The sequence below is a fragment of the Apteryx mantelli genome, chromosome 28, assembly GCF_036417845.1.
Source record: "Apteryx mantelli isolate bAptMan1 chromosome 28, bAptMan1.hap1, whole genome shotgun sequence".
Classification (NCBI taxonomy): domain Eukaryota; kingdom Metazoa; phylum Chordata; class Aves; order Apterygiformes; family Apterygidae; genus Apteryx; species Apteryx mantelli.
The window spans coordinates 2,327,390-2,342,256 of record NC_090005.1 but is presented as its reverse complement, the minus strand read 5'-3'; the positions used below and the strand labels follow the sequence as shown (position 1 = coordinate 2,342,256).

General features: G+C 44.4%; 1 protein-coding gene across 3 annotated transcripts in view; it reads right to left on the bottom strand.

The window, feature by feature from the left end:
* Nucleotides 1-10,023: 10,023 nt before the first annotated feature.
* The window catches only part of NPEPPS (aminopeptidase puromycin sensitive), a 41,088-nt gene continuing 36,244 nt past the window's right edge, over nucleotides 10,024-14,867 (bottom strand). For 2 of the 3 annotated variants that reach the window (XM_067311807.1, XM_067311809.1), the window contains exons 19-23: nucleotides 14,495-14,551; nucleotides 13,907-14,014; nucleotides 13,484-13,639; nucleotides 13,333-13,380; nucleotides 10,024-11,422 (exon numbers count right to left, since the gene is read on the bottom strand). In XM_067311807.1, the coding sequence (XP_067167908.1) occupies nucleotides 11,270-11,422; nucleotides 13,333-13,380; nucleotides 13,484-13,639; nucleotides 13,907-14,014; nucleotides 14,495-14,551 (522 nt within the window). In that variant the 3' untranslated portion in view covers nucleotides 10,024-11,269. The remainder of the gene's footprint in view (nucleotides 11,423-13,332; nucleotides 13,381-13,483; nucleotides 13,640-13,906; nucleotides 14,015-14,494; nucleotides 14,552-14,867) is intronic. The other variant, XM_067311810.1, reaches the window with a different exon arrangement.

Here is a 14,867-nt window from a genome sequence, read left to right as displayed (position 1 = left end):
TGAGGGCGGCTGTGGCAGCGGCGGAGGGAGAAAAGGGCCGCGCGAGCGGGGCGGGTGCGCGCGCGCACACCGAGCGGCGGAGGGATACGGCCCGCGGCCCGCCGCCCCGCGCCGCCGCGCTCATTGGCGGCCGGCGGCCGGCGGCGCCCGCCCCGATTGGCGCGCGGCGCGGCGGGCCGGCAGGGGCGCGGCCATTGGCGGGCCGCGGGGAGGAAGGGCGGGGCGGGGAAGGGGTTCCGGCGGCGCGCGCTCTGATTGGGCGGTGCCGGGAAAGGGCGCCCCCGCGGCGGGGCCGGGGGAGGGGCCGGCGCGGGCGGCCACGTGGGGCCGGGCCGGGGCGCGCGCGCCCGCCGCGGGGTCCCGCAGCCGCCAGGGCTGCCCCGGCACCGGCTGCGGGCGCGGGCGGAGGGAGGAGGAGCCGCCCGCTGGGCAACCCGGAGAGCACCCGGAGTCAGCAAATATTAAGACCGTAACCTGATGTTAACCTTAACCTAGTATTAACCTTAACCTGATATTAAAACCTGCAAATAACTGGTGCATCCTCTGTGCATGAGGTGCTCTGGGAACAGCAATGCATGCTCCCTGCACGATGCATTCTCCGTGCATGCTGTGTTCTCCATGCACGATGCATTCCCCGTGCATGATGCATTCTCCGTGCACGCCGTGTTCTCCATGCGCGACGCATCCTTTGCCAAGGTGCGCTTTCTCTGCCAAGGTGCCTCGAGTTTTGAGGGTGCTGAGAGGATACACAGTTTCATCGGCTGGCGGAAGCGGGCCGCTGGCAGAGCGGAAGAGCCAGCCCGCACGGCCGTTTCCCCAGCGTGCTGTTCCCCACGGCCCTGAAGAACCGGGTGTTGCAGCACGGGAAGTGAAGCCTGGGAGATTTCGGGGAGGCTGCAGGAAATGCTTTCAGGTTGGACCGAGTTGTCGGCGGTGGCACGGTTTAGGATGATCAAGGCATGGCAGAGGTTCAGGCAGATCTTTATTGTATACACCAGGGGTGGACGCTCTTTACAGCAGAGGCCCTAGTGCAAGCCGTATCTGTCAATCCTACACGCACCGACACTACAAACGACACCTGGGCTGCACAGTTTTGTGTTTATGTAACTATTGCTCTTCCCCCTGGGAAAGGACTATGCCGGTGCAATCCCCTGTATGGATGCAATGATAACACCACCAAAAATGACCTAGAGGCCCCTCGTTCTTCCTCCCGGACAGGTGCTGCTACACCAGCGCACTCGCCTGTGCACCCCTGCCCATCCGAGGCACTGGACTGCCCCAAGGAAGGGAGACGGAAGCCACATGTGGCTTCAGAGCCCAAACTCCACAGGATGCAGGATTTAGCAGAGGAATGCCTGAAAAAAAGGAGCGGAGCAGAACAAAGGCGCAGCTGAATAATTAAACCCAGGTAAAGGCCGGCTCTCTGTGACTCGCAGGTCTCTGTGGCTTGAACGCTGGAGGAGAGTAATTAGTAACACAATCAGGCTCTATTGTGGGATTAAATACAAAGGCCAATGAGAGAAGGGACAATTACCTAGTTACAGTCAACCTGACTCTTCCTGTAGGCAAGGAGGAATCGGAAGAGCCCTGCTACTCAGGCAAGAAGGAAGCTCAGCGCTCTACGCAGATGCACGTTAGGCTCCCTTCCTCCATGGTGTTCATACTTCTTTGATTAACCATTCTTTGTACCTGATGCATTTTGGTTTCCTGGAAATGGGATGCGCTCCAGGGATGGTATCTGCTCAAATGCAGCTGTCTCTGAGCAGATAAATGAGGGAGAGAAAGTTTAGTTGACCACAGCAGGGGAAAATTCTGAGTTACAAGTAGATGGAAATAGCTAACATCATCAGAACAACTGACTGTTTTTAACTGATAGTCACATTCCTGCACCACAAACCATGTGGAACCTAGTTTCTTGGTGGCAAAATTGGGAGAAGGGATTGTGCCAAGATACAAGTCCCAGATCGAGGGAATACGCGTATTTGGGAAATGCCATGTAGGCTCTAACCGAATAATTTCTCAAACCTTGAAGCCTTTCATGACACTCCTTGCTGTATGTATTTTGCATGTAAGGAAGCTAAATACATCATATTCCCACAGCACACAAATGGTAGAAAGCAGGAGTGCGGGTCTCCGGGGCCTCTAGACAGGCAGAGCTCTGCTAGATGTTTTACCTTGTTAGAGGGCACGAATGAAGAGCAGGGAAAAAGGAGAAAAAAGCAAGGTCCTTGGCCTCTGAGCCCAGGGGAGGGGAATAGTGTGAAAGCATCACATAGCTCCTCCTGAGAAGAATCACAGCCTCTCTCGGGTTGCAGCCTCCTCTTGCTCACGTTGGGTTTCTTGGTCGCCCCTTGGGGCGAGGGCATTCACAGGCCTTTGTGAGAGTGCCTGAACTGCGCTGGAGCAGATGTGCAGCAAGATGTCCTGCGGGAGGGCTGTAACCCAAGGGTGCTCTGCGCTGCGCTCAACTATCGGTCACGAGAAATCCTTTATAGCGGCAGTTCCCAGCCTTGGGCTCCAGCACCCAGAACTGTGCACATCTATGCTCGAACGTCATAAATGCAATATAACAGAGCGCTTGGCCCTGCAGAGTACACGGGAATATGGGACAGGTTAGGAACGAGCACTGCAAACCCAGGGGGGTTTCACCCTCAGAGGTGCCAATGATCCTAACCTTCCCCTGCAAATAAGCGCGAGAGGTCTATCATACAGCACACACGGTGAGCCACAGTCCTAGCCTGCAGCCAGGTAAAGGCACGCCGTCATTTGAGCCACAAACTACTGCATTTATTGACCAATTACAAGAAAGGTACATCGCTCGTGAACGCAATAGCACCTTCTAGGCTTCATCTGCTCCATGACCTCAAACTCTGGATGTGCAGAGCTGGAGCGGCTTCCAGAGGCCAGGATGACCACCACAACTTCCAGGCAGGCTTCACTCCCAAGTCCAGCAGAAAGTGGAAGATGGGGAAAAGCAGTCTATCTCATCCTTGATGTCTCCAGGCCTTCCTGCTCCATACTACTACTGTTTTTTCCCACACAAGTTGTTGCCCAAGGAAAGGGGAAGACAGCTCTTATGTTGCAGGTGAGGCAAGCACTGACCCCGGAGCAGTGGTCTCAGTCACTGGCCCTATTGCTAAGGAAGTGGACTCAAACCCTTGGGTGAAAAAATATTCATCGTTCCCCCAAAGAAAGTCAGGTTACAGGGACAGACCAGTACTCCGGAGCTCAGGAGACCTAGACACTGTCCCTACCTTTGCCAGTGGCCTGCTGGAGAATCTTGAAAAAGTCATTTTGTCTATCTATGCCTTGAGTTTCACATTTTAAAATAGGGACAAATTCTTATCAGCTTCCTTTGTGAAGTGCTTTGATACCTACTGATGAGACGTACTTAGTACAAGAGGCTGGCAGGTTTAATACAGTTACAAGCAAGGAAAGAGGGTCTGAAAAACACCTGGACATCAGGACTTGAATTCTGTTTGCCCTGCTGCCATCGTCTTGTTGTGTGTTCTTAGTCACAGTGTCTTGCCTGCATCTATCTCAGCCACTTCAGCTGGAAAAACTAATTTGACTCTAACTTCCAGAAGGTGGATGAGGACTGCATTAACTCGTGACTGGCATGCTTTGAGATCACCCCAATAAGACAGCGGGGGAGAACAGGATGCAGAGACATGGACAGTGTGACCACAACATGCAATGCTAGCAGGAGGAGGAGAGAGGGGTTCTGCTCTCTGCCAAACCCGCACCTGCGGAAGAGCCTGGATGGGCAGAGTTATAAACAGTTCACACCATTGACCAGTTTAAGACCAATTACTATTTGCACCTTGACTCATGAAACAGAACTGACACGTTATTCAGCCTGAAGGAATGGAGTTCACCTCGCGTTCAACCCTTCTTCACCACAGCTTAGTATGCCTTTTTGAGCAGTTCAAAGTCAAACTCACCAAGCAGCATTTGGGTTGAGATCAGGTGAAATGCACTCTGAAATGCAGCTACTCCCCAACGGGGAGGAGGGACAGGACAGGAACTGAGGAGCCTGACACACAGCTGCGGTTTGCTTCTGGGTTGAGCTGAACATTGTCCTGCCCCAAACTGCTTCCCTGTTGCCCTCCCCGACTGTGCCTTGGCCCCAGGACACACCTCAAAGCGCACAGTGCTGCGAGCGCAGTTGCATGCAGCTGTTACACGCTGCTCTGTGTCTGTGCCTGCCCTTCTGTGCTGCTGACCAGGATGACTTCCCCTAGGGGACCGTTCCTGTAGGAAAGCCAAGGAGAGAGAAAAGCATTACGGAGTTTTGTACAAATCTGGCCTCACTAGCAATGCAAGCCCAGAAACCCGGTGAAAAATAAGGATAAGTGAGACTGCGGAGTCAGCTCCCCTGGGTACAACTCAGGCTGGAGCTTTAAACTTGAGATGGATGCACTGTTTTGCTCTTCATTGCCATAAATGGCATCCTCAGCATTCACATTACAGAGGCTTATATCATCTCCTGCTTTCATAAACTGACTACAGAAACTAGGAGAGAAATGCTGAAAAGCTGCTGACCTTTGGAACAACTCTAGAAACAGAGTACTTGGGGTTATTTCAGCAAGTGAAATGGTTAGAACAAGAACTAGGTGACCATGTTCTCTGCTCGAGCCTAGACGGCTGTGTATTTCAGCAGCGAGAGCGGAAAATGGCTTTCAGGATTCACGGTTTATCTTACCGCTGTCACCATGAACAAAATCGCTTAAACTCTGTGCCTTAGTTTCCCCTATATGTAAAAAGGGGAACATTTCATAAATGGATTATGAGTGTAAATATTCATTAGTTTGAAGTGCTTCCAGAATGAGAGCAGCCTTCCAGACTAGGTGCTAGCACCCATGAGAAGACCCAGGTTCTCATGGTAACTCAAAATCAAAGGAACAGAAAGTCACTTCTCTGTTTCCCTTCCCACCTTTGAAATTCAAAAGATGACAGCTTAAAAAGACTAAGCTGCTCAATACTTCCACGTTTCTCAGAAAATCCTACATAGAGATTAATTCCAAGGAACAGGAACTCGCTCTGATTTTGTATGTGTACAGTATGTAGAGCTTGGAGTTCAATGGTTTCTTAGAGGTTTCTGAGGCGCTAATGTAAATCAAACAGTCAGATGATACCAGGTTTAAGAAGTTAACACACCAAGAGGTGTGTCTAAAATAGATTTCACTGCTGAAAAGGATGCAACAAACATTTGTTTTCTTTCTCAAAAACGTTAATAAAGCTGGAAATACAAAACGTTCAACAATGCAGAGGGTCAGCGCACAGGGAATTTCTTTCACTTCCTATCGCATGGAAAAAGCAAAGGTGAGTGCAACTTCCCCACACTGGAAAAGTCGAGAACACGTTTTAATCCAAAGGTAAAGAAAACCCTGCAGAAACATTCACAGTCACAGGCAAGCCCGAATTCACTCTTCTGTTCCATTTAACACAAACTGCTCCCCCAGCAGCAATGCCTTGTTCAGGAACGGAGCATGAATCAGAGCAGCGATAGTACCCACCACCCAACCCAGCACCACCTCCTGCAGCACATGGTCCTTACGCAGGAGGCCTGTCTAGGTGGAGTTATTCAGGATAGCTGCAGATTTTCAGTTCATACCCAGTCTGAATCCAAATCAGCTTTCAAGCAAGGACAAGCCCTTATAGTCAGTCCAGTGCTATATTAACTCAATCATTTAATAGGAATACAGAATAAGATTATTTATTTACACAAACATGTACATGCACTGAAAGGACAGTGTATCCACCACGCTCAGCTCTTCCTCTGTAGGAAACTAAATGTTAAAGTCTGCTTAACACTAAACATCTCCCAAACACCAAATTGCAGCAATGTGGTAGATTGCTCCGTGCTCTGTCTCACTTACCTCTGTGTAGCAGCTCAAAGGCGGTCTTACATGCTGCGCAGAGAAGATGCGTTTTCCTAACAAGGAGGTGATGAAATCCACTTTTTGGCAGCCAGCACAGATGACTAAATTACACGAGGCTGAGCAGAGACACTCACCTGGTCTTCCTTGCTTAGAGGGGTGCTTTCCAATTACTTTGGTTATGTTCAGACTTCAAATAACCTCTGTTTTCTTTCCTGGTTTGGGTCCCTGTAAAAGAAAGGTCAATAATGAGTCCATAATATCAATCCAATGAAACAGATTATAGTGGAGCACAGCACATTATCCTCTTTAAGTTTTGTCACATACATATATTTTCCCACACATTTTCACTTGAATTGAACATAAATATATTTAACTTTGATCAAATCTTATACCATGATTTAAGCACAGCAAATTGAGCTCTCTTAATAAAAAGAGAGTGTGAAACAGCCTGAATGGAGTTCACTTTGAACCAGCGCTGGAGTGATGCCAGCCACTGCTCAGCCTGATTTTCCGTCAGTTGAACAGCTTAGTCCTTCCTTCATTGGGGTAAAAATGACGCTCATCTTGACACGGTCACTGATGGACAAGGGGCACACACAAATCCTCCTTCACTACCCTGTAGTGAAGAGTGTTTCACTTAAGTTAGTATCAGCCTTGTTTCTGTTTGACTGCCATTAGCCTTGTTCTGATCCTGGTGGCCAGTAGTCATTTGCTCTTATCTTCCACAGACCATTTGCACTTGCACAGGTATTTTGCATGGGCTAAGACAATTCTTAAGTGTAGCAGAACGCGGGTGTAAAGTATTTCACACACAGTAGCATAATGGCTAATTGCAGGGACAGTCAATGGCGGAAAACACTGAGACTTCGCTGCATCTCATGACCCTGTCAAGACACAAGTAGGTACATGTTAGAACAGGACTGGGGAGGTAGGTGTAAGAGCTTTTTGTTCCATTGTTTTTTTTCAGAAAGAGTTCACATGCTTATTTGTCTCTGTACACCATTTTGCTTTACAATAATTTAAAATACAGAGCATACTCTCATTGTGATTAGGTTTGGAAAAAGACCCTGGCATTTGGGGAAGCAAGTTATATGTCCTTCCAGACGCTGCAATTCAGCTTAAGCTAGATAAAATTTTGGTCTGAAATCTGGGTATTTTGGGAGAGTAAACTGGATTCTGAAACTTCCATTCCCAGCTAATTCCGCATCAGCCTGGCAAGCTTGTGCCTTTTTCCCCAACAGATTAAATATTATTTTATCCCACATGTAAGAGACTTGCAAATATCAAAGCAATGACTATATATAGGAATGTATTTTTGTTATTACAAAACTTGTCTTTTCTAAATTGCTTTGGAGAGTTCACACATGTGATTTTTTTTTAAAAAGAGACTGAATATTCCAGTCATTGTCAAGACTGACTAGATTTGAACTATTTCATTATTTTTATTGTCATTGTAAGAAAAGGCATAAAAATTAAGTTTGAGACTTCCTTAAAACTCAAATTCAATGATATAAAGCTGATAGGGTAGGAAAAAAAAAGGACACATCTCAAACTGAAGATCTATGTAGCCAAGGCTAATACATCTAGCATGACCAGTGCAAGATGGTTAGGAAATAGGACATCTAAAAAGTGAACTGTCCCCCCCAACCACGCCCTTCTTCCAAGCCTCCAATGATCTGCAGCACTGAGTTGTTAATAAAATGATTTTAAAATATGCATTAACCTTTTAATCTCAAGACTGCACAAATCATTTGTGTGTCCTCTGCTTAACAGCAATTCATTTATATTGCTATGATGCATTTTTCTTCATAGACGTGCTGTCTCAGTTCACTCATGAGCAGGAAGTAACCTCTGGGGTAGTAACGGCAGCTGTCCCAAACCTGATCACCTGGAATTCAAGCGAGCAGCTTTGGCACAGCTCTCAAGACAGCTCGTTAGACGCGAGCATGACTTGCAACCTGGCTGTATCAATCAATGTTTTATCAGACCAATCATGCATCTTAGCACGAATCAAGCACCTACTTCTCTAAAGAGGCATGTTTATGGCAAGGCAGTAACTTCAAACCCAGCGTGGCAAACCTGACTGCCTGGGACAGAAACCAAAAACGAAGTCTCCAAGAAGTATTGTTTTCATAAGCTTACCTGAAACCGTGCACAGCAGGAAAAGGGCAAAGTACAGCCACCTCGCATGAAATCCACTTCAGATCAACTCTGCTACCTTCCAGGCAGGAGGGTTCTTACTAATGAAAGCTTTTGGTGGTTTTGTTGGGGGTGAAGGGGAGGCAGACAACAAAAGGCAAAAGGAGGACAAGGTTGCTTAACTCTAAGTGTCAAAACTACCAAGATTAAAGTCAGAGACTGTGTGCTATATCAAAAGGGTAAGTTAAAGGAGCAACAAATGGGTGCCTGCAGTAAGTTTACTCATTAAGAAAACCTTTCTATTCCAGATCTTGAAGGAGATTTTCAGCCTGAAGTTCGTGTCAGCAAGATTCAATACAGATTTTCGTCATCACTCAATCACCAAAGCTCATAGAGGTAGGACAGGATATTTTGACATTTCTTATCGTGCCTGACGGTGATAGAAAAGACATGGAGGCAAACTTCTCCTACTGCAGTGAGGAAAACCTGTATTGTTTTTATGTCCATTATAAGCCTGTACTAGGAATAAAACAAACCCTACTATTATCTGCATAGTTTAGGTCTTCATCAAGATCTAACACAGAAACCAGTGAAACTGCCTGAAAGGGAGGAAAGAACACACCAAGATTTCTTTAAAAGTGCAGTGTGCTTAACCTAAGTATATACTGTGGATTCCTTGTTAAAAAATAGCTTACCTATCATTTAGGTGTCCCTGAGGTACATTTGGGACACTGGACCCTGAACAGCCCTGCAGAATACAACCAATTCTCATGGGCAATATCCCTGCTAATCATCACATGAGCACCAGATACAGCACTGCCATTTCATCTTTTTCCTTATCTGCAATACCTCTTGCTATTCTTGTCCTGATTCTCTCCGAGAATAGTATCAGTTTGTCTCAAATAACAGAAAGATTTCATATTAAGTGGACAAATCCCAAACTTAGATTTTAATTCTTCATGAAAAAAAGTATTTTCTTTGCATGCAGAAGAGACTGGGACTAGTCAGTCTGCTGAAACTATTCAGTTTGCTCACTGACCACAAACTTGTTATTTTTGCCTCTCTCCTTCAACTGCTTGCATGTCATTTGCATTGTTTAAAGTCAAAACAAGACCACCTCAGCTTGCAGCTACAGTATGTCTCATTTCATACATCACCAGTCATGCTGGAATTACAACTTTGCATGTTATTTTGTCAATGTGCAAGAAGCAGAAGAGAAACCAGCTTACTCTTCTGAAATTACATTGGCTCTGCAGTGCTGACAGCAGGAAAAAACATCAGTAAACTTAACAGATATGACTCAGGACAAACAATTCTCATTTCAGTCTCATTTCTGACCATATAGCCATGCTAGCCCTAGGGATACTGGCCAATGTGATTATGTTCAAGAACACCACATCTTCAATAACTGTGAAGTTGCTCAGTTCTGGGGTGCATCTCTGCCTTGGCTCATTGGTGCTGAAAGCAGCAGCATCTGGACAATCCTGTTCTTCTTGCAGTCTCAGAGATGCACTGTGCTAAACCCACTCCAGCAGCCCCTAAGCCTCTATATTCTCCACTACTCTTACTCCGCTCTTTATTCCACGAAACTCAAAACAGCAGGCAAGCACCCTTTCTTCTCACACCATTTAGCACAGCCTCTTTTGCATATCAGTGCCCTCAACGTTTTAGGTGTTTATTTAATAGAAATTTACTAATTTGAAGTTTTTGTCCTTTTCCTTACTTTCCAAATTCTGTCCCAGTTAGTTCTTTAGTGTCTGAGTACAATCTTTATTAAGATCACACAAGATCTACTTACTATCTGTATGGTATGTGCTCATTCAGCTGCTCTAAGATCTAGCACTCATAGCAGAAGAGGAAAAAGCTGAGAACAAGGGGTTCCTCAGGGCTGTTAAAGACACCATTGACATGTGACCATTACTGATCCCCTACAGAAGTTTAAGTCCTTTGAAAGCAGCAACACTCTTTCAGACTTCAAACAGAACACAAGATCAGGACATCAATTTCACATTGACATTTTTATTAACGCCAACTGTTTTAATTTTTTTTTTTTTTTTTAAACAATAGCACAAAAATGTTTCAGGGAAGCAGTCTGACAGTTAGTCTGATGACCTTCTGAAATACAGTTAAGCCACACCAAATACGAATTCCTGTTAAAGAAAAAAAATATATATATGGAACTCCAACCTTTGTATTAGAGGGTGTTGTATCTGGTTAGTAGACCACGCTGCTTTGTGAAGTAAATGATGGCACACAACTTAGACTTCATCATCACGCCAGTCATCACTAATTTAAGGCTTCTGAATCAAATTACCATCAACATCACGAAAGGAACGAAAAGCTAGTGTTGCTACGGCCAGGAGGAGATTGAACAAGCTGGATCTTTTAGACAAGTAACAGTGTCTTGAATAGACGAGGCCTGCCCTTACAGCAGTCCAGGAGAACCAATCACGCAGTACTTATCTCCTCATTTGCATGCATTTTGAGGGTGCAATTTAGTAAGAAAAAAAATATATTGCATGAATCGTTCTCTTATTTAATGTGGCTGTGAAAGATGTTTCCTTACAATTCCGTTATCTCTAAGAAGGACATCAGCAAATGGAACCAAGGAGAAAAACCAAAGAGCGACAGAACATTTTTCTTTTTGCTGAGAGGTAACACAAAAGGGAGGGAACCTACTATCCTTGGATTGGATTGGGGGGGTTGCAGGAACATCTCCCCAAAACCTCGCACTTGGAATTATGCACAGACTATCTTATATCAGCTACCTGCCTTTCCCAGTGAACTGTTCCACACAATGCTCTCAGAGGCATTAACCCATTCCTGCCCCAGACTCTCCACAAAATTCCTCTGACCTAGAAACCTCTGTTTTTCTTTTTTCTTTTTTTTTGGGGGGAGGGGGACTGTAAAAAACAGAACATCTGTCAATAAGAGTGTCAGGAGGGGGGTGTTAAATATTTTAACCACTGACAAGGCTTGAGGAAGTTTCACAGTTTTGTTATGCTCTATTTTATTACTATCATATTTACAGATTTTTTACTTTTTTTTTTTTTGCTGAATTGCTGATAATTTTAATAGAATTTAATTCTGGAGTGTGAGCAGGAACCAGTTAACTACATTCATTGTCCAATCCCCACTGGTTTGAGAAAAAGACTCCAAATTCTTGGCATATGAATCAGCTGTAGGGTAGCTCCTCCCTCTCCCCATGATGAGGCAGCAGGACTGCAGCGGTGGCATGCACAGATTCACACCATGGCTGGTGGGGCCTTGCGCTGCAGAAAATATTGGTGGATGTTCTCGGCGTCCCGCTTCAGCCAAGCTGCATTCAGCAGAATGTTTTCACAGCACTGCTGCACAGTGCGTTCTGCCGATGGAGCTGGGTGACTCTCAAAGAAGGCCTGTATAAAAAGCACACAACCATCCATAAGAGTATAAACAGCCATAGACAAGATTATATTTTTAGTCACCAAATTCCCTAGGTTATGTAGAAATGCTCCTAGGAATTATGCTTTTTTTCTGACTACTGTTCACACTATCTTCTCCCACCAATGTCACAGAGACTGTGAAAAAGAAAAGCTTGCATGGTGCTTGCCGAGTTTGCAAGACATGCATGATCTGAAGTACTGAGCAAGAACAGCAAAATGTCTCCATTTCTCTGCTAAAGGAAAGCCACAGTATCATTTCTACAAACTAGTCCAAACGCTGCCTCCTCCCTCTCTTGTCTGGGCTGCCAGGGAGAGTAAGCAGCACTTGAAGAGATCAGAATTCAGTCCCTCATTGGAAGGCAACGAATGAGCAGCAAATCAAACATGTATTTCTGGATACTTGGAAGAAGACACTAACTGAAGCCTAAGGCCATTTTGCAAAAGCATTTGTCTAGATATCTGATTTCTTAGCACTCTGTCTTAAGTAGGCCTCTGTCCAAACTGGATAATGACGTCCAGGCACCAGCAGCACTCAGTTTTGCTGGATATTCTCATGTTCCTTCCCCCAGAATCTACAATATTGATCACCTGCAAGTAGCTGAAGCTAAAGCAACTGCATCAAAGACTGCTGTGACCCTTCACTTTACAATTGGTTAAAGGGCAGAATAAGCTGACATAGCAGGGAGTCATCCCTCATCTTCATACAAGTAGGCTTTTCCCAGTATTCAGCAGATCACCTTACATTAGTGTCTGCTATAGAGTGACATGGACACTCAAGACACATTAGTATCCCAGCTAAACACCTAGGTATACTGTCTCATGAAGCCCTCTTGGAACATGGTTATGATTTAGTTATGGACAGTTGTGCTGGTAAATGTTTTGCAAAGCGCTCTGTAAGAAAAGAAGGGAATTATAGTGCAAGATTTCCCTATGAAGAAATGCTGCTAGATCTTTTCTAAGGGGAATAAAATCACCAGATTATTAAAAAGAAAGATAAGGTTTGTGGATCAGCATATCTTCAAATAGTAGTTACAACTAGGGATCCTGGAATCAGATTCACATTCTTTGAAGTAAAAATTCTTCCTCAGCATTTTCCTAACAGAAAAATGATAATCAAGGGCCATATCTTTAAGCATTTTCTTCCAAGAATGAGCCATGGAAAAACTGCAGGCAAAGAGTGAATAATACAACCTGCACACGTTCTCAAAACGCTACCAAGACCAGAGCCCACACTCTCAAGACACAGGGGATGCTTGGGTTCAATAGTGAAAGCACATCACCTTGAGCCACCAGCTTCACAACAGACACTCTGCAAACAAATATCTGCCTTGTGTCAAAGCCTCACCCTTCCTACACACCACATAAAATTTGGATCTACAGTATGGAATTCAGCTAATTTCTACCAAGTTAATTCCCCCAAGGATCACTGGGTGCTAAAGCAATCAGTCATGAATGTGCCATGTTAGTCCAGGAAGGAACAAAGAGCAAGTGTCAGCTTACTACAGAAGTTGTAAGAACTACAAATTTTGCCACAATTGTTTTTAATAGCTATCTTTTTGGGGAATCTCAAAACCACCGCCTGAACCACTGTGCTGGATTTTATAAAAGTTTAAATGAGTGAGATTACCGAAATAGAAGTCACTACACAAAAATACACACTGATTTCTGAAAATGTTAATTTAAGACATTTCAGTAAAATAACCAAAGCTAAACCAGTGCAATTTAGGGACTAGGCAACACAGTCAAAACAGCCAGACAGAGCCACAGTTCAAGAACAACCCCCCCCAACAAACTCATGGCTCTTCCATTAGGTACTTACAGTCCAAAGAATGCAATGTCTGTCATAGATAATGTAAATCATTTATTTGATTAAAATTTCTTACCTTTACCTCTGCGGCCATCTTATCATTTGCAAATCCGTCCACTGTTAGCTGAAGGAAAAAATATTTTTTTAACCGAGAGTAAGCATTTTAAATGTAATGGTTTAGTTTTGGACATCTATATAAACGAGATTTTTCTCAAAGTTGCACATACCTTTATTAGTCTGGATATTAAGAATCCACCTTGGTAGCGATTATAAAGTTCCTCCCAATTATCCCTTACAAATTTCCAGGCAGCTTTTCTCCCCTGCTTGCTGCCTCCAGCTACTCCACCAATAACAGACACTGTGTCCTGGGGACGTACCTCTTCCTGAAAATGGAGATAAACATTCAAGACTGTTTCAACAAACACAGCATGTTGGCTTTATGCACTTCTACACTGAATCTGTCAAAGATGGCTTTTTTGCACAAAAACTTTCAAAAATATATGGTACATCAAGATACAACTCAAAGATTTAACAGCTGAAACTCTTCATCTTATTCAAGAGCATTATATGCACGCAGTACTCTATCACCAAGTGCTCTAGATAATCTTATGAGAATGACTAGTGTAAGTGGCAGCTTTCCAGTAACTTACTGAAAGTGCAAAGGTGAGAACTTTTTGAATCAGTTCTGGTTGAGAGATGGCTCCAAGAACTCGTTCAATTCGGTTCTTCTCCTCCTGCATGTCTGCTTGCTTGTGAAGCTTCAAAGCCAGAGTGAATAATATTAACACACAGTACTATTAAATGACTTGCTCTTACCTAGACTACTAAACCTGCTCTATATACTAGGGCTGCTAGATTCTTCTTCAAGCAACATGTATGGCAAATTGAACATGTGAATAGCTGCAGGATTATTCATGAATATTAGGGACCTTATTACACATACATCGGCAGAAAGTACTGTTAGTAACAAACCGTAGTCTTCACCACTATTTATATAAGGTCAGGTAGGACCATGCCTTTGAGCAATGAAACTCTGCAACAAGCCACTAGGTGGCAATTTAACATTACACATGGACCAGGGAATACCATAATGTGGTCCTACTTTTCACATCATCTGTAAAACACAGGATTAGTCCTGTCTTCAGAAAAAGCTACATCTTAGAGGAACTTGTAGGGTAGAATATTTAGCTTTTGACTGCATAAACTGACACTGTTAACAAGAGAAAATGCGCACTCACCTTTAGCATAGTGTCTAAAGTAGTACTATCTCCATGCTTCAAAATAGTTACATATACCTAAGATAGAGCGTAAACAAGGAAGGTCCTTCACAAATCACATTTTTAGAAATGCAATAAAAAGCTGCTGATATGGAAAGGGCTCTAAGACAGGATACATAAACAATTTTTACATATTTGGGTAAGATTTCAGACAAATTGATCTGGAAGACACCCGCACTGATCCCTCCTACATTTTAAGACTGGATTTTAAAGGATCCATCATCAGCTCCTTAACCTCTTCCTCAATTTCAGCATAAATTTGGTAATTTCAGTCTCAGCAAAGCACCCAAACATGCTGTAGTATGCAACACCTAGCTAGTAAGTACTTCACATA